Genomic DNA, 18,641 nt, shown 5'->3' on the forward strand with positions numbered 1-18,641 from the left:
AACGAAGACCCTTGATATCTCCGGTATTTAAGGACCATTCATTGTCGGTATTGGTTTATTTTGTGAAGAATAGTAGGAGGAAGTCAATTCCGTACCAAAAACAAAATTTGGACCTATATTTTTGGAGTAATTTCAAAAAAACCTAAAATTTTGGGCGTTTTTCAAGTCCAAATGTACAAAACGAAGACCCTGGCATATCTTTCGTAATAATCGTCCATATTTCGTCGGGATTGTTTCAATTGGTCAAAGTGAGATTTATTCATCCACAACTATATCAAAAATCGAAATATTGAACATTAAATCCTAAAAAAATTGCGTTTATTTTAGAATCGGAATCCGAAACGAATACTAGCGATTAGCCGTATATGTCAAAGTCAAAAGTACAAAACGAAGACCCTTGATATCTCCGGTATTTATTGACCATATTTCGTCGGTATTGGTTTAATTTGTGAAGAATAGTGGGAGGAAGTCAATCCCGAGCCAAAAACAAAATTTGGACGTATATTTTTGGAGTAATTTCAAAAAAACCTACTAATTTTCGGCGGTTTTCAAGTCCAAATGTACAAAACGAAGACCCTGGCATATCTTTCGTAATAATCGTCCATATTTCGTCGGAATTGTTTCAATTGGTCAAGGTGAGATTATTCATCCAAAACTATATTAAAATTGGCCATATGAAACATTTAAACTAAAATAGTTGCGCCTATTTGAGAATTACAATCCGAAACCAATACTAGCGGCCTACCGTATCTGTCAAAGTCAAAAGTACAAAACGAAGACCCTTGATATCTCCGGTATTTAAGGACCATTCACTGTCGGTATTGGTTTATTTGTGACGAATAGTGGGAGGAAGTCAAATCCGTACCAAAAAACAAAATTTGGACGTATATTTTTGGAGTAATTTAAGAAAAACCTACTAATTTTGGGCGTTTTCAAGTCCAAATGTACAAAACGAAGACCCTGGCATATCTCTCGTAAAAATTGTCCATTTTTCGTCGGATTATTTCATTTGGTCAAGGAGAGAGTTATTCATCCACAACTATATCAAAATGGCCATATGAAACATTAAAACCTAAAACCGTTGCGCCTATTTGAAAATTACAATCCAAAACCAATACTTGCGGCTTACCGTATCTGTCAAAGTCAAAAGTACAAAACGAAGACCCTTGATATCTCCGGTATTTAAGGACCCTTCATTGTCGGTATTGGTTTATTTTGTGACTTATAGTGAGAGGAAGTCAATTCCGTGCCAAAAACAAAATTTGGACGTATATTATTGGAGTAATTTAAGAAAACCTACTAATTTTGGGCGGTTTTCAAGTCCAAATGTACAAAACGAAGACCCTGGCATATCTCTCGTAAAAATTGTCCATTTTTCGTCGGGATTATTTCATTTGGTCAATGAGAGAGTTATTCATCCACAACTATATCAAAATTGCCATATGAAACATTAAAACCTAAAATAGTTACGTTTATTTGAGAATCGGAATCAGAAACGAATGCCATCGGCTTACCGTACAAAACGAAGACCCTTGATATCTTCGGTATTTAAGGATCATTCATTGTCGGTATTGGTTTATTTTGTGACGAATAGTGAGAGGAAGTCAATTCCGTGCCAAAAACAAAATTTCGACGTATATTTTTGGAGTAATTTAAGAAAAACCTACTAATTTTGGGCGTTTTTCAAGTCCAAATGTACAAAACGAAGACCCTGGCATATCTTTCGTAATAATCGTCCATATTTCGTCGGGATTGTTTCAATTGGTCAAGGTGAGAGTTCTTCATCCACAATTATATCAAAAATGGCTATATGAAACATTAAAACTTAAAATAGTTGCGCCTATTTGAGAATTACAATCCGAAACCAATACAAGCGGCTTGCCGTATCTGTCAAAGTCAAAAGTACAAATCAAAGAACTGTGATATCTCCGGTATTTAAGGACCATATTTCGCCGTAGTAGCTTACATTCACATTCCTGGCCGCTGGGAGTGCGGGATCGAGAGTGCGGGATAAATCGATCCCACACTCTCAGAAACCGTCCCACACTCTGCAGTAAATAATATTATATAGGGCTCAGCCCTTGGTGTCGCGCCAGGGGTTAAGATTGGCAATGTTATTTGTATTGATTCATGATAAACTGTAATTGTTACTTCATAAACGTTTATATGACAACTATGCCCAGTTTCCCTCTGATGAAAGCAGTTCACGTACTTACACGACGTCAAACCCTGCAGCAGGGCAGGTATAGATTTTCTGTAGCGTGTAAAAATTTGGACAAAAATTGGCAATTTTTACAATGATAACAGCCTATGGTGTTAAACAAGGGACGTATTATGCAATAATTATCATTGCAATGGTAACCGCACTGCCCACCTTCCACTTGCAAGCTGAAAACTATAGCGTTCCGTCTAAAAACTTGCAATTTTTTAATCTAATTATTGACACAGGGGCGCTCTTCTATAATTCAATCCCAGCATTCTTTGCGTATGCCCCCGTTCATATGCACGACAGTTTTCTCCGTTTATCTATATCAACGATACTTTGTATCAGCGACAAGGTGTATAATAACATTTACTGGCTAATAAAAGAGGTATATTTTATAAAAGGCATGTTATATCATAGTAATTTGTTTCGTATTTGTTTATTTACGAGTACTCAAAAAAAAAAAACATGGCGGCGCCCATCATGAGAAAGAAGGGTACACTTCCGGTTACTCGCATAGTATATTATGAATAAGCGCATGGCGCGACTATTACACGACCTCTGATTGGATGATAAGCAGTCTGTTTTGTTCCACGCGCAAAATGTTATCCAATGGCACGACGAGTAACACACGGACTAGAACTACAAAGTAAGAAGGTCAAAGTACAGCGGCAGACGACAGAGTTGTCACGATTTTTGATAATATTGTACGTGTCCAATATGAATTTAACGCCGTTTGTGGTCATGTGAGAAAAAGAATCTCACACACCAAGGACCTGGGATCAGATTTCTCACACTCGTTGGGGATATTTTGTCTCACACTCGCCTGCGGCTCGTGTGAGACAAAATATCCCAACTCGTGTGAGAAATCTGATCCCAGGTCCTTGGGGGTGTGAGATTCTTTTAATCTCCAGTATTTAAGGACCATATTTCGCCGTATTAGCTTAATTTCGGTTGAACTTCGGTGTATTGTGTTTGAATGTTAGCCGCCATCGTTATCAAGTCGCGCAGGCGAGTGTTTCAGTTTGACTCCGATGTGATGGTATTTGGCGTGTATCATGTCTGAAACAGCGTAATTACTGCGTACTAAATACTATAACGTTCGATCCGTCCTTGCCGGTTAGAGTGCATCGTGCCTTTAATCCAAATTCAGGGGTCTTCGGTCTTCGGTCTTCGATCTTCGGTCTTCGGTCTTCGATCTTCGGTCTTCGTTTTGTATACCCCGGTCTACAATCACGACAGTCGTTTCAGCATGTCACTCACAATAAGCTTGACACCGCACTACACATCATCAAAGTTTTCTTTCGGGTATTTACTTTGATTCGGAAATACAACTGACGAATTGAACTCACTGACATATTTTTCGCGTCGTATCTATATCACGAAGAAAGTCCTTAACATCAACGTGACTGACTCTCGGCGTTAACATTGCTTCACAAAGTGAGGAAAATTTTGAAGGCAGAGAGATGTTGCCGTCTCCTCCATGCTAACTTCACCGTTGCCGTGCATGATGCCGTCCGGGAAATTACGTGCCAAAATACCGCGAACTATTTTAGAAACACTGAATGTGTAATTTAACGGCAAAAAATGTACAGTGCTGGTGGAGAATCGCACTTGTAGTGTAAAATCGACACTTTTCTTCTAGTCTTTTTTATCTAACACCAAAGACTCAATTTGTTGCAAATGTTTACTCTTAATTATAAGCAACATGTAGACTTGTAGAGCTGTGTAAGGCAAACAGGACACTCAATCAAATTCCACTGTAACATCAAATGCCATACAATCCGAAACACAAAACAGTTCGTCAAATGCAGCGATAAAAGAGTCTTCTTCCTTGCAGTGTTTGATGTTCTTGGAGTATTGTCAGACAATTTTGAGAAATTATAACCAGGGTGGTTCTCCATGTAACTATGCAATGTTTTATCACAATTTTGAAAACTGTACTGTTTACCCAAAGGATAAACATTTTCACAACGACTTCCATTCGTAAAACCAACAATGAACTGTAATGACATATATGACATTTATATATGAATGCACTGTAGTGGCAGTAATATATGAAAAAAATCCTGAAAATGACTATTGTCACTCAAAGTCTTGCTAAGTGTTGCGATGTTTTCAGTGTCTCCGTTTCAGAATCTACCTATTTCCATTGTCATCATCATGAAACTATAGACAATATACGATTTTAGTCCAATAAAATGGTTTCCGTTGATAATGCACTTTTTACAAAATGATTTCAGTACAACAATATACCCAGATATAGTTGTAACGAATACTTTTCTTTTTTTTTTCTTTTTTTTATCTTTTATTAAAATATATGCTTCAAAAAACAAAACGTTTGCATTAACATCAAGTTCGTATTCAAATAGCAAGTTAATAAATGTAATTAACTGTATGGATTTCATTGGATATTTGTACATTTCAGAGTAAAGACTGTATTTAGTTCTACAAGTGAGCTCATATTTCAGACATTTTTCTCCATTTGCCAATACTTGTCCATTTTCCGATCAGTATCAGAAAATTAACGAAGTTTTCATCATCTTGAGAAAAATTGTTCATACAACAATAAAGTACAATGTGTTTTTCTTTTATGTACATTGGCGTTTTCAAAAGTTTACTGAGAATACATTCTATATTATTCCAGACAACTTTAGCAATTTGACATCGTAAAAATCTGTGTTCGAGGTTATCTACCTCCTTACACACTTTACAATCCATTGACGTTCTCTTGTTCCAAAAGTAGAGAAATTTATTACATGGAATAATCCGTGACAAAAATTTCCAACTAAATTCTATCAACTTCAACTCTTTTGTCAGTGATTTTGTTAGACTCCAACATTTATTGAGGTTAATATCCTCAAGTGAAATCTGTATTCTGTGACACCATTTCGTGACAGATTTTGAAAGACAGCTGTGGTCTATGGTTAAAATTGGTTTTGTACATTTGTTTACATGTAAGTTTCTGTAAGGGAACTCTGTCGCTTTTGCTTAAAACAAAAAGGTTATTACATCCATTGTCTACAAAGAAGATATTCAAAAACTTTGACCATTTTACAGAAGCGTTTTCATTTGGTTGAATACAACGCTTTGTTAAAAGCCATGATTTCAAAACTTGCTTGTAAAAGGCTGGTAAACTCTCAGTGTGATCTGCAAAGTTTTGTGACATATGACATTGATGGAATAACGTAGTCGTATTCGATAGCGATACATAATACAATGAAATGTATGACCCGTTTCCATCTTTCGCCCCAATAATACGTTTCACCCAAATAATCTTAAGTGCATTCACCTGTGCTTTGAAGTCGGGGGTATTTGACACCTCCTACGTTGTAGCATTGTTTTGCAACTCTGTTGTTAATTGGCCATCTTTTTTCTGGATTTCCAAACAAAGTTGAAAACCAGGTTTTGCACTGCGTCTAATACATCATCAGGTATAGCAATACAAGAGGCTAAATAAAGTACTTGTGACAAGGCTAACGACTTTGTAATAAGAATTCTACCATACAATGTTAAGTTTCTGGATTTAAAGGCAATAAAAACAGATTCTAATTTAGCAACTTTACTGTCCCAATTCAGCTGCTTGCACTTCGCTTCATCATATCCGAAATAGACACCGAGTGTTTTGACAGGTTCTGTTGTCCACTTGAAGTCGCTGATGTTTTCCTTTGAGCCTTGGCAGGTTCCCAGCCACACAGCTTCAGATTTGCTCTTATTCATCTTCAAACCACTACATTTGCTAAAATTTTCCATTACTTGTAGACTTAAGTAGATTGAGTGCAAGTCTTGAAGAAACAACGTTGTGTCATCAGCATAGAGTAGTATCTTTATTTCCTTCTCTGGTATGTGAGCTGATCTTTTAAATGGGATACGGATGCCTCTGATGTCGCTTGTTTGCCTTATTTTACATGCTAGAGGTTCGATCACAAGTAGAAACAGAAGAGCGGATATCGGGCAACCTTGCCGCACACCGCGCTGTAAATCGAAGAAAGCACTACAATGCCCTTTGTAAATTATACAGCTCTGTACAGACGCATAGAGCGTATTCACCCATTGTCTAAAAGAAACGCCGAGATTTACATATTCCAAAACTTGTTGCATAAATTTCCAGTTGACAGTATCAAAAGCTTTTTCGTAGTCGACAAAAAGAGCACAGCCTTTCTTTTTCAAGTGTTTTGTAAAATGAAAAATATCATCAATAATACGAACATTTTCGCCAATGTAACGGCCTCGTAAATAACCCGTTTGATCTCTGTGTATGATAGATGGCAGTACACGTTTCAGTCTGTTGGCCAGTACATGTGCTATAATCTTATAATCTATGTTAAGCAACGTTATTGGTCTCCAATTTCGCAGATCGTCTTCATTTCCTTTCTTGAATATTAATGAAATTACTCCTCTGGTTTTTGTGACACACGAATACTTTTCTTTGAGAATCTGAATCTAGTTTCTTAACAGAGAATTTATCAGAAATTTCAAGTTCAACTGAAGACGCATAAACCTTAAGCAGTGTTCGAAATTCGTGGAAAGTATCAACCAGTCACCAGGACTGGTAACTTCAAAAAGTTGCCTGTCCTGCCAAAAACTTACCAGTCCTGATACTGCGATTACTTTTATGTGCCTAAGTATTTTTGTTATGCGCTGTTGAGTAGGATGAATTTACGGGAAAGAAAACTATCTTGCCATAAAATTCGAATGGGAGCCCAGAGAAAAAATAGCAGACATAGTTTTAAAGAAGACTCCCCACGCTAAAGTCAACCTGTCCGCCGGACTGGTAACTTTTTATTTTACCAGTCCGACAGAAAAACAACCAGTCTCGGACTGCCGGACAGGTGTTATTTCGCAATTCGAACACTGCCTTAAGGCACACCACATTAGTGGAGCGACGGTGGGCATACGCATACAATGGAAAAGCCGTACCCCTTCGGCTACACGATGCAGTTACACTGGTTTTATAGCGATATAAAACTGTTCATTGCAATTATGCCATGTTTGAAGACAATTGTCAGTACTGTTGACAATATGTGTGGTGCATGGTCGCAATTTTCAATCTGTATATATATCACCAGTGGTAGATCCCAGTCCTCGCAGAACATGCTTTGAGTCAATCAATACTATTGGTACAAGGCAAGTGTGCTGAATACAGTGACACCATGCAAGACATTTTGTACAAGTGTAACATCACAGAGCAAAAAGATAGCTGTTCGCAACTGCCTTCCTTCATAAACAGTAGCAGAGAGTCAATGTTTCCTTGTAACATTTTATTATTTTCCTTTCATCACATCACCATGAAAACTCAAAGCCGTCCCTCCCCCATCTCCCTCTTATCAGAACAAAATGCTTCTCCGAGAACCTTTCTCCCTCCATACGCCGTATTACTTTGTCTCTCCTCAGCAACCGAATCTTGATCCTTGCCGATTTTTTCCGAACCGCCCGTTGAGTAAAATAATGCAACCTTCCAGTTGATTATAAAAAAAATCCTGCTCATCCATTGCTCGCCTGTTAAAATGCAAAAAATGCTGCTTCTCGAAGACAACGTTTTACGAAATTTCCCTCTTCTGTGGACAACTTCGTTGGCTGCCCCTTGGACCTGATGACCATCTTTAGCAATTCATAATCTTATTTATTTGTTTTTAATATTAATAATATTATCCAAACTGATTGATCTGATGAAATGTAGTCAAAGTTCATGGGAACCCATTCGAGTGACATCACCTGACTTCCGGGCAAAGGTCATTTAATCGGTAATACCACGTATACTTTATCTCAGTAAACGGTCTATTTTGTTTTCATAATTATATTGATAGAATGGTCACGTGACAAGTCACCTGTCACACATCTTGAGGTCTTCACTATAGAAGTTCTCTATACTCAGAAGTTGTACGAATTTTGCCATGTCATGGGAGCTTAAGATGTTCCGGTCAGAAACAGATTTAGTATAACATTTTTATTATTTCCTGTTGAGCAGAGAAAGCCAAGATGTGTGTCTTTGATTGAATTATTGACATTTAGTCCTTGGCCACATTGCCTGTCACCTCCAGCCTGTAAAAAATAGATGTACATGGTGAAAATTTACTCAGATTTGGAGAAAACGTGAGATAAAAGTTTGAAATGTGGCATTTTGCAAAATCTAATTGAATTCGAAGTCGCCGGAATACAACATAAAAACGAGATACACAGAAGTAAAAACAGAACGTAAAAACACAGTGGTCAGAAGAATAAGATACTCGATAAAAAGAAAGTATTAGAAGTGATAGATGCCTTATAAACCCTACCAACTCCAAGTAGAAGACACATAAAATGGAAGAATAAAATAAACAACGAAAGAAAGCAACAAATGTAATGTAAAACCTTAGTTACAACATGGCTTTTTTAGTTTTAATGCCGTTAGGCAAACAAGCGCCACAGTTTCCCTAATTTTAAAACACAATACCAAAATTGTAAAACTTTCAGCACTAGCGAAATGAAGTTCATAATTGTTCAATTGTCTGAATCATTGGAGATGAGACATTTATATTTCAGTGCAGTATGTACAGTGGAAGACAAATCAGGAATCGTCTACTTCACAATTAGAATTGGAAAACCCAGCAAGTTGAACTATAGACAGCCATTCTACTGTCTATGGTGGAACAGAGGGGCTAGCACATCCGACGTCGTCAGTTATGAACGCTCTATGTCAACAAGTTTCGTAATCTCAACCAATAAATATTGTCTCAATTTCACGTCGTATCTCACTACCACATCGGGCAAAGTCGCCGATTATGTTCTATTTTTGTCATCTAAGGGAACAGTGTCACCTGTGGTGGATTATGTTTTGTCAGGTTGCATAAAAGAAGAAAATGTCATTAAGTAAAACAGTTCAATCTAATCTGAGTTTGGGAGCATAGGGGACAAGGTGAGTCGTTTTTGAAGCTTTGGATAAGTTTCTTACAACATATGTCTTCGTCAAATTTTTCAAAATTTCTCCAACTCAAGCTTTCTTGTGTATCTTCCAATTAGACATGCGTCTCAAAAGTGACATCTCAAGTCAGTGAATTCTTGGTAGAAAATGTACCATCTTCCAATGTCAAGCGTGTGTGTGTGCGTTGTGTGGTGTGTGTGTGAGAGAGAGAGAGAGAGAGAGAGAGAGAGAGAGAGAGAGAGAGAGAGAGAGAGAGAGAGAGAGAGAGAGAGAGAGAGAGAGAGAGAGAGAGAGAGAGAGAGGTTTCTGTAGCATGCAGCATATACAATAGAAACTGGCGAATTCTCATGTGTCATGTGCACATTTGTTACACAGGGACCGTTTCAAGATGATGAGAGTTGTCATTTATGTGCTGCTTGCTGCGTCCGCGTACGCCCTCACCGACGATGAGATTGCTCAGTTCTACAACAAGGGCACCAAAGAAAAGAACAGCGGTTTAACTGGCTTTATCCTCGTGAACACAGACGGCGACAAACACACCATCTACAGTAACGGTATTCCAGACCACGACACCGGTAATTTCCCTGGTATCAATCCAAACACTGTCGGAGAGCAAGACTATGAGTTTAACATTCCTGTCAATCCTACCGAAGCAGCCACCGGTGGATGTCTTCCCGGGGGACCGATTGCAGTGACTGTCAACGGTGTACCGCTCTTCAGCCCCTTTGCTAGCAGTGGATTGAACGCTGTGGAAGGAGACGATGCTGAAACGTTCGATGTTTGCGATGGCCATCCCGATCCTAATGATCGTTACCATTATCATAAGATGCCGGCTTCGTGCGTAGCTCCGGTATGTTTTGAGTTTACAACTTCTTATCTTTATCAAATGTAATATTGTCTCGTGCAGTTGCTAGTTTGTTCTGAGTATGATCACAGTTACACTAAATTTCAAATAATTATTTCATTTCGGATGATTAACGTTAAAATCACACAGTCTGAACAAAGGCCCTGTCGATCGATTACTATACCGGAGAGTGCAACAGTCCCGGCTGTTTCCCGGGCTTAGTAATAATATAGTATCGTCTGACAATTTTTACTCATCTTGAAGACGATTGAATCGATATCGGGGTAATTCGATGCGTTGAAGAATACTGCATAAATTTTGTCTTGAAAACATAAAGAAATCTTTAAGGTAGAATGCATCTCAGATGTATTTGGACTCCAAACATTCACAATTCTTTTCTGATCTACTACTTGAGGGAGCTCATTTTAAAGCTCCCGGTGTACGAAACATTTCCACCATCCTAGACTTTCGAAAATCCAAAATTTTATTTTTCTTGATAGAGTTAACACAGGGGTGGCAGCCATTTTGAAATTCAAATATCGGTAAACCTTGGGTGCTTTGTTTCTTTAGTACCAAAATTTAACCAAAATGACCCCTATTTTTATTCTTGATTTTGAAAAAGAATGGTCGAAAGATTCTTTGAGGAAAGGTTGGGTAAAAGTTTAAGTCTTTCACTATCGAGGCACTCACTTTCATAAGTGAAGGTGCCATCTTCTCTCATTCTTTAAAACTATGAAGAAGCACATAGTAGTTCAAATCGTTTTCCCCTTTCGCAATTACTTTCGAAGTTCCATTTCCATTTTATTCTCTGGTTGAATGAATCTAATGTACCTATCAATAGTCTAATACCTCCATCTTGATTTTGCAACTCTGATGTACATATTGTAAATCATGTATCATATGTGTAATAAGCGTACCCTTCATTTCAAACCAAAACAACTGCTCTGATATACAACTTTTACCATAGCAAATATTGTTGAGTAATAAACAGAATCATTAACTCGCTGAGTTGTATTGAAGGCGTAATGAAAAATGCGAAAAATTTCTTCGTAATCGTGCTAATGTCGAACTGGTGCGGTTGACTACTCAATTTATAGCCGATTGAAAGTAATTCCTTGGTTGCGGCGCGGATGTTCAGATTCTTCTTCAGAAATGTTATCAAAACTCGCTGTGAAAACACGTTTGTTTGAAATGTAAGGACCAAACTTCCAGTCGCAGATAGATGACAAAATGGCCGAGAGGCGCGCATTTCACCAATGACGTTATTGTAAGAGCTTTAGTGAAGGTCATTTGAAATTTTGTGATTTGACGGCATGCCTTCGCGAGGTAATTCAATGTAATTTCAATTGACTGGCCTTTATGCGACGTGTCTTGAAAGTGCCAATAGCAGGAGTGCGTTGATCGGCGTAATCATGTCGAATCCAAGAGATGAACTCACGATCCTAAAATGGCGAGTACGCCGACAAAAACATGCAGTAGTTTGCTTTTCATTAAATGTAGATCGGGAATTCCTGGTGTTTCTTTGTCGGAATGCCTCCTTCACATATAGTGCTTCACCTGTAAAAGGTCATCCTTATTTTCTCTCAATTTTTTTTTTCAAAGCGAAAGATTCTCGCTAGGCAACCATTTAATTGGCTTTTTGATTGCTCATCTCCAGTACCAACTCGGAGTACCGTCGGATATTGTCGGTGTCGCACTCGATGGCTATGCTATTTATGGACCCATCGACGAAAATGGTGATCTTCTGACCTCCGACGACCTAGATGAATGTCATGGACGTTACGTCAACGGTGTCTACCGGTATCACATGACCGAAGACTACCCATATATTATGGGATGTTTCAAGGGCGAAACGCGCAGTGACAGCGGACTCGGCAACACAAGTCGGGAATGTTACATCGCCAACGACGAAAATAATAGCAACGACCCTAACTACGGAGGCGGTGACGGCGGTGGGGATGATGGAGGCAATAAGCCACCACCACACCACGGTCACCCACCACCACATCGTGGTTAGAGAAATAACCCCTATCTCATTGTAAGGCAAAAAACTGAGAGGGAATGTTAAATTGTCTTTGAATGATTGTGTGTGAATGCCCGATTATTTTCAATAAAAGACAGCAACATTAAATACTTGTCACCCTATCGTGAATTCACAACGGCAACGACGACAAAAACGACTTGAACCAAGTGTAGCTTTTTAATGTGATTTTGACAAGTTATCATCTGAATGCTTTTGTAGTGAACGACATTGGTTCCTGAATCTTGAACAGAGTATATCAACTGTGCGATACAATATGATTACTGGTTTAATCTACGAGTATCGCTCTTTTATTTTGGTTAAAATTATGTCTCAGCGCACACGTTAAACGAGTTAAATTTGGCCTAATCGTGAACGAAAAAAGCGTCATGTCGCCCCTTTCACAGTGATGACAATATGGACGAAATCGGAAAAAAATTACACTGTAATATTTTTACTATTGTCGACGCTGCCGTAGAGGGCGTGCAATTGTGCTGGAACAATCCTACCTGCTGTCCTTGATATATCGGTATTACTCTGAATAAAAAGGGAGGGAGTTTGCCGCTATTCCGAGTATTGCCGTTATTCGAAACAAAGGAAATTATAACTTTGACCAGCCTTTTCGAGGCAGTAGAAACATACGCGTATCATGGGATACATAGTGATATAAATATGGTGTTCAAGTATTTCGACAAAGGTGGCACCTACACCTGTGTACCAAACGTAAGATGGACCAACACTTATTTACATCCACTTTTTCATATATTTTATTTGATCAATTGATTGGTGACTGTCTGCAGCTAACGGTATCGTAACGGCTAAGCGAAAAGCCCTGCTCGATAAAGTGAGGCCGATCAAAATGGGTAATGATGTGAACTTCTCCAAATGTATTATGTATTGCCAAGCATTTGACCTCGATGGTGACCAAACACAGCACTCGTCTTTGGACACGAACTCAAAAACATCTATCAGCACCAAAATGTTGCTTTTTGAGAAGAAAATTAGCACTGATCGGGAAAACGCCAGATCGAAGACATTAATCTAGTGTAACGTGCTTCATTCCTAAAAATCTGGCGATAATCCTGTCGAAATATGAGTCCAAGTGATTAACTGTTCAATTGCTTATCAAATACGCAAATATGCATACAATTTTTCGATGACTTCAAAGGAAAACTGCTCAATTGATTATACTAGAACGTGACTTGCACCATAAAATGAATCGAAGAACAATGAATGCAACAACGAAAAGAAGAGGCATAAATTACAAGTAAACAAGGACAACAAACACTATGACCATTATTTGGGTTTGAAAGAGTTTATTCAAAGAGCCCGGATGTCTGACAAATGCTACTCTATAAAGCAACATCAAATCCAGGGTTCAAGTGTCCTTCCTCGTGTGACATGTGTTGTAAAATTCTGCATTTTTGGTCTGGAATAAAGCTAACAGCCTTGCTTCGGATTTCACATTCAAATTTGATAGCCTGTTGAAACGTGTGACGGACGTCGACGAAGGATTGTCTTTGGAAACTAGCACCTGTTGGGTAAAAAACTGATATCCCCTAATGCGTATGGTATTTTGTCGCAGACAAATTGACAATATTTTAAGTCAATAATACCTCAAAAATAACTAAAGCAGTATTCCGTATTGTGACGTTGACATAATTTTCTTATATTTTAATAGCGTAGGGAAAAGGTTGGTAGCAGATTTGTGTAGGATATATATTCAATGGTTTACTGAGGTACTCCATGTTTCTCTCTGTGGTTCTTCATTGCGTGGGCCATCCAGTCGAGCTGAGCTAACAGACGATCGGCCCCCTTCTCCATGTGGTCGTTCTTCGGTACCCCATCCTCGTCGAAAGCTTCATGGACACGTGGAATGGCGAAGATATTAGACACAGATATGCAACCCAACTCACCAAGCAAGGCACGAAGCTGCATGGCCGCTCTTATCCCGCCAAACATACCTGTGTGGTTGAAGATGAGGTGTAAAGTTCAAAAACTGGAAAATTGTCGTCTGCATGACCATTTGATCGATGCCATTTGTTTTATCAGTCTCGGTCTGTACGCCATGAATAACGCTGTTTTCCTTTTTCTAAAATCTGATGACATGTCCCACATTAACTAAATCTCTCGTGGTGAAAGAGAGGGAGTTTAAATTTTTACGGCTGTTATCTTCAACAATATCTGATGAAAGAACATTTCGACGTAGCAGAAAGTGAGACCGTCAGTATAAAATCTTGAAAAGTTTGTATGAGACTAAAACCGCCGAAATGTCATTTATTTTCAAAATCTATTCCACAGTTTTAGGTTTTGACAATTCTCCTTCGCCTTAACACTCGTCTAGACAACTTCTACTTAATGTATCACTTTAACAAATGAGTAAGCCATATTTGCCAAGTGTTGAGATCTGTTAGAAAGGAATTGCATTGTGTGTTCGGCGAGAAATTTATAAAACTATGACAGAGATGTCAGCACTGGCAAATATTTGATAGCTGATAGAGGGTTTAAAACTCCATAGCCGAGCGGACTAACGCAGAGAGATTTTTTATCTTTTTCTATTTAAAATAATAGAAAAAAAAACATTGTTTGTACTCATATATTTGAAGTACTTTCCATTCATTGGAAATGCATAATTTTGTTTGGCTTCTATCACTACACGAAATGTAAGACTTGATTGAAATACAACGCATAAGTTCTCTGTCTAACAGTCTATATAAAGCGCTACTGATGCTGGGGGATACAAAGCGAAACGTTTGCCATGATTTTGAAAACAAGCCATAGTACAAGACTCATCTTCGGATTATGTTGATGATAAGGAAACTTTTGAATGACTGACATTGTCAAATCGCTCACTCACCCATGGAATAGCAGACAATACCACTTGGTTTGAATCCATAGCTCTTCAGAGGAAAGTGATCCATTGTATTGGACAAAGGTGGCGGAATACTGTTATTGTATTCTCCACTGACGATCACAAAAGCATCTGCTTCCTGAACTATCTTGTCGCATTCTATTAACTTAGCAGGTGCTTCAGAACGATCCTTGTAGAATTGTAGTGGTTTCTTTAACAACGGAAAGTCCAGCTCCAGAGGATCTGTGCAGTAAAATAAATAAATAAATAAATAAATAAATAAATAAATAATAAATAAATAAATAAATAAATAAATAAATAATAATAGTAATACTAATGATAATAATATAAGGATAGAATCTACCTCGAGAGCAGATATTCGGACTATAAATTTCTACAATACATTTTTGTTCTCCTGTTTGTGGCTCTTCATTGTGGAACTCACGAGTAAATAAAGTTGTCACGGACCTATTTTTGTGAAAATCGATTTGCCTTATAGAGATAGTACAGGGATGGCAGCCACTTTGAATTTTTAGAGCCGAGAAATACTGCGTTATTTGTTCGTCTAGTACAAAATTTTGCCCGGTAACCACTAATTCTTACTCTTTGCTTCGAAATGGAATCGTATACAGTTTCCTTTCAGAAAGTTTGAGCAAAATGATTTTCAATTTCAAGACGCGTACAGCCGTAGAACGTCTTGGATTTCATCGCCTTTGGAGACCAACAAGTAGAGTGTTTGAGAACATTTCGAAAGGTTCACAGCGGAGCTTCGTATCTCTAGTCTGTACGACTTAAGAATAAGCTTATATTTTGTTAACATTATTTCAACGGGGAGGAATGCACAAAGGTCATGCAACTTTACTTGCTTTCGTGTGTCAACGGTCACGACACCTAAACTTTTGTATCTTCAGGCCTATGATATATCAGTCATTATTATTACTTTGCCAGAATACTACCAACATCTAATCTCTTTCCTCTGTTTGACTACAATGCTAACTCAAGAGTGTAAGCGGACATTTGATTGAACTCAAACCCTGGCATTTCGAAATTCTGGTTTTTTTTTCTACGTGCGCACGACAAATTTGCCGGACGATTATTTGCGTACTCTGTAGGATATGTACGTAAGAAATATGCTTGTTGCTGTTATGTTTCATTTCTTATTTCTAATTATATCATCTGAATCACAAGATGTACTGCAAATCTGGAGGTCATTGCGAGCATACAGGACTGACGAGTATATCGCAGGACTAGCTGTATACTAATCCGAAAAGATCAAATCTCTTCCAAGAAACTTGATTTTCGCACTCTTAAACTGTTACAATACACGCACAGTTTTTTGCCTACGCACTTGTTGTGGATCATTCTGAAGCTCATATGATAAATAACGTTTCGACCGGTTTATTTATGTGAAAATCGAAAATTTTGTCTTTCCTCAGGAATGGCGGCCATTTTGATTTTCAAGTGTCGCAAAATATCGGGTATTTTCTTTCTCTAAACCCAAAATTTTGCACTGTGACCTCTGATTCTTATTCTTGATTTCGAAAACGGTGGTTTAAAGTGTCAGGAGGAAAGTTTGGGCAAAAGTTCAACTCTATCACTATCGAGACACGTACTATCTTAATAGCTATCAAATCTCTCTATGATGGAGATGTCCTTCATAGATATCATCTGATCATTTCATGTGCTAATAAATCATTCACTGACATATGCCCTTGAATTAGTCTTTTTGAAATACCCTGGGAATAATATGTCTGATGCGTGGACTCACTCGGTTTTGCAGCAGTCATTGGGATAACCGCTATTTTCTTCGCATCCAGGGAGGTCAGGATAAAAAAGTTTAGAGCAAAGTGAGGTTGTAACGGAGCAAGTATAATCTCTTCGAAGCAGGGTTTCTGCTTACAGTTTAATAGATCGACAGCAGCAAGTAAGGCCAATTTTAATGGAAGAGTGGCATTGCAAATGATGTTTTAGTCCTCCTATTGTTCCCAGGAAGCTTCCACATCAAGTTCTATTCATATTTGACATTTAGATCAACACAGTCGCCACCAAACGTCAAGGGATGGACCATTACACTACATGACTCGATGAGGCTGTGCTCGGACTGAGAATATGTAGGTTTCGCTTTTCCTGATTTGCCGAAATTTGTTTCCTTTCGGAATAGAAGATCGTGTCAGCTTGACTTTCTTAAAGGATTCCTCTTCCCCGTTAACATCTTCTTGGCAAACCAGTAGTTTTGAAAATGTTCTCGGCCTAACTGACCTATATTTTCCCCTATCTATCATCAAACACACACCAAGGTCTAGTTGCGCACTCCTCCATGCATATATGTTGTATTGTTGACTGTAGAAGTTATCATGATGGGAGGCGACTAGGTTAACTTTAGGCCTATTTATTACAATTTTAAAAATCTGCTGTACCACTCTATTGATGTAAAATCGTCATTTGTGCGGTGCGTCCGTTCTGTTAGACTGCAGTAATCTTTGGCACAGACCTGGCTAAGAGCCAAACATGACGAAAACAACGAGGACACCAGGAAGTAACATTGTACTCAAACACCTGTAATGGCGTTGAAACTAAGAATTTTCAGGGGCCTAGGTATGCCTTTGTTTACAGCACATTTCCTCCATCGCTCGCATTCAGAAATATTTATTGCTTGCGCTGCTATGTGCTGTGGTACCGTCGTGCCGTACAGCACGTCCTTGTTACTAGAAAATGGCCCGAAATTACGTAACAGTTAGATTAAAAGAGACCATGGGTGTGTTTACTGTACGACGTAATTATTCTCTTTGCAGTGTCTATAAGTGGGGCCTCTTCCGGCAAGACACGGTATGGGATATGCCAGACTGGCATTTTTTTTCGTCCAGATTGAGTGGGCGTGGTCGCAGCGTCACAACACAGTAAAGCGTACAATTGCATTGGCGTGGTGGCAGTGTCACCACACTTTCAACCGAAGATCTGCTGATCTATGACATTTACAGAATATACTATTACACTGGCTGTCAGTAGGTGTAGGCAGCAGGAATTCATGCAGTTGACTTTGACATACGTCACTAGTCACTCTACGATTTTGTGCAAAATAGCTTTCAGAGATGATGTCACCACAGTTGCTTACACGGTCCTAAGGGCATCAAATTGTTAGTCTTCACCTAAATAACAAATTTATGGTCATCCTACATAATTCATGTAAGAGGCTATCAGCCTTACTCATAGTGTCTGAATCAGTATCAGTTTTACAACCACGGCACGGTTGTATTAAGTGTGAATGTGTATGTGGTATGCCAGATGGTGAGAAATGCGCTCGAATTCCTCAAATGCGGTATAATCACTTCATTTGTCACGGTGTAGCATTGCAAGAGCTAGTATAGAAGAAGACAGTGTGTATGCAAGCTTTGGATTTGTAAGGGATATTCAAATTAAATTGATCGACAGAGTTTCGTCGCTCGTGTGCACCGAACACACACAGTGACACAGAAATGTACAAGATTCACTTACCAAACAGTGTGACTTGGTGTCCGGTCTTTTCAAGCTTGTTCTTCATAAACTTGGCTACCCTGAGACCGTTTCGTCCATCACGGACAGTACCCAGGAATAACACTATCTTCAGACCATCTCCGGTAGCCATGCTCACAGTGGTGTTGTGTTGTCAGACAGAATAAATGGAATAAGTAGGTCACAGCTGCATGACTCGCTTTAATGAAAGCGTGTTTTCCCCGGGGGCGCTACTCTGTGTTCTATGTAACTTGATCAGCGAAAACAGCCCCAACAGATCAACACACATGGAACGTATAGGGAAGTCGCCCCCCGAAAGGTCACTTGACATAC

At 38.7% G+C, this 18,641-nt stretch overlaps 2 protein-coding genes across 2 annotated transcripts; one reads left to right on the top strand and one right to left on the bottom strand.

Annotated features, from left to right (window-relative positions):
* The first annotated feature begins 9,018 nt into the window (after positions 1-9,018).
* On the top strand, positions 9,019-12,079 carry LOC139136082 (uncharacterized). Its single transcript, XM_070703870.1, has 3 exons — positions 9,019-9,098; positions 9,480-9,954; positions 11,606-12,079. The coding sequence occupies exons 2-3, from the start codon at positions 9,493-9,495 to the stop codon at positions 11,963-11,965; spliced, it is 822 nt and encodes a 273-aa protein (XP_070559971.1). The 5' UTR covers positions 9,019-9,098; positions 9,480-9,492; the 3' UTR covers positions 11,966-12,079.
* A 1,185-nt stretch (positions 12,080-13,264) lies between these two features.
* On the bottom strand, positions 13,265-18,531 carry LOC139136640 (quinone reductase-like). The gene is made up of 3 exons (XM_070704411.1): positions 18,312-18,531; positions 14,826-15,062; positions 13,265-13,932 (listed from the first exon to the last, which is right to left on the bottom strand). Exons 1-3 carry the CDS (start codon positions 18,439-18,441, stop codon positions 13,700-13,702), a joined length of 600 nt encoding a protein of 199 aa, XP_070560512.1. The 5' UTR covers positions 18,442-18,531; the 3' UTR covers positions 13,265-13,699.
* Positions 18,532-18,641: the final 110 nt, after the last annotated feature.

Source organism: Ptychodera flava, chromosome 7 (assembly GCF_041260155.1).
Source record: "Ptychodera flava strain L36383 chromosome 7, AS_Pfla_20210202, whole genome shotgun sequence".
Taxonomy (NCBI): Eukaryota; Metazoa; Hemichordata; class Enteropneusta; family Ptychoderidae; genus Ptychodera; species Ptychodera flava.

Bases quoted from the DNA above. Each gene is read 5' to 3' on its own strand.
- LOC139136640 (XM_070704411.1), bottom strand. From the start codon at position 18,441: ATGGCTACCGGAGATGGTCTGAAGATAGTGTTATTCCTGGGTACTGTC. The intron at 15,063-18,311 runs GTAAGTGAATCT...TTTACTGCACAG, and splicing joins ACACCAAGTCACACTGTTTG to ATCCTCTGGAGCTGGACTTT. The intron at 13,933-14,825 runs GTGAGTGAGCGA...TCAACCACACAG, and splicing joins TATTGTCTGCTATTCCATGG to GTATGTTTGGCGGGATAAGA.
- LOC139136082 (XM_070703870.1), top strand. From the start codon at position 9,493: ATGATGAGAGTTGTCATTTATGTGCTGCTTGCTGCGTCCGCGTACGCC. The intron at 9,955-11,605 runs GTATGTTTTGAG...GCTCATCTCCAG, and splicing joins CGGCTTCGTGCGTAGCTCCG to TACCAACTCGGAGTACCGTC.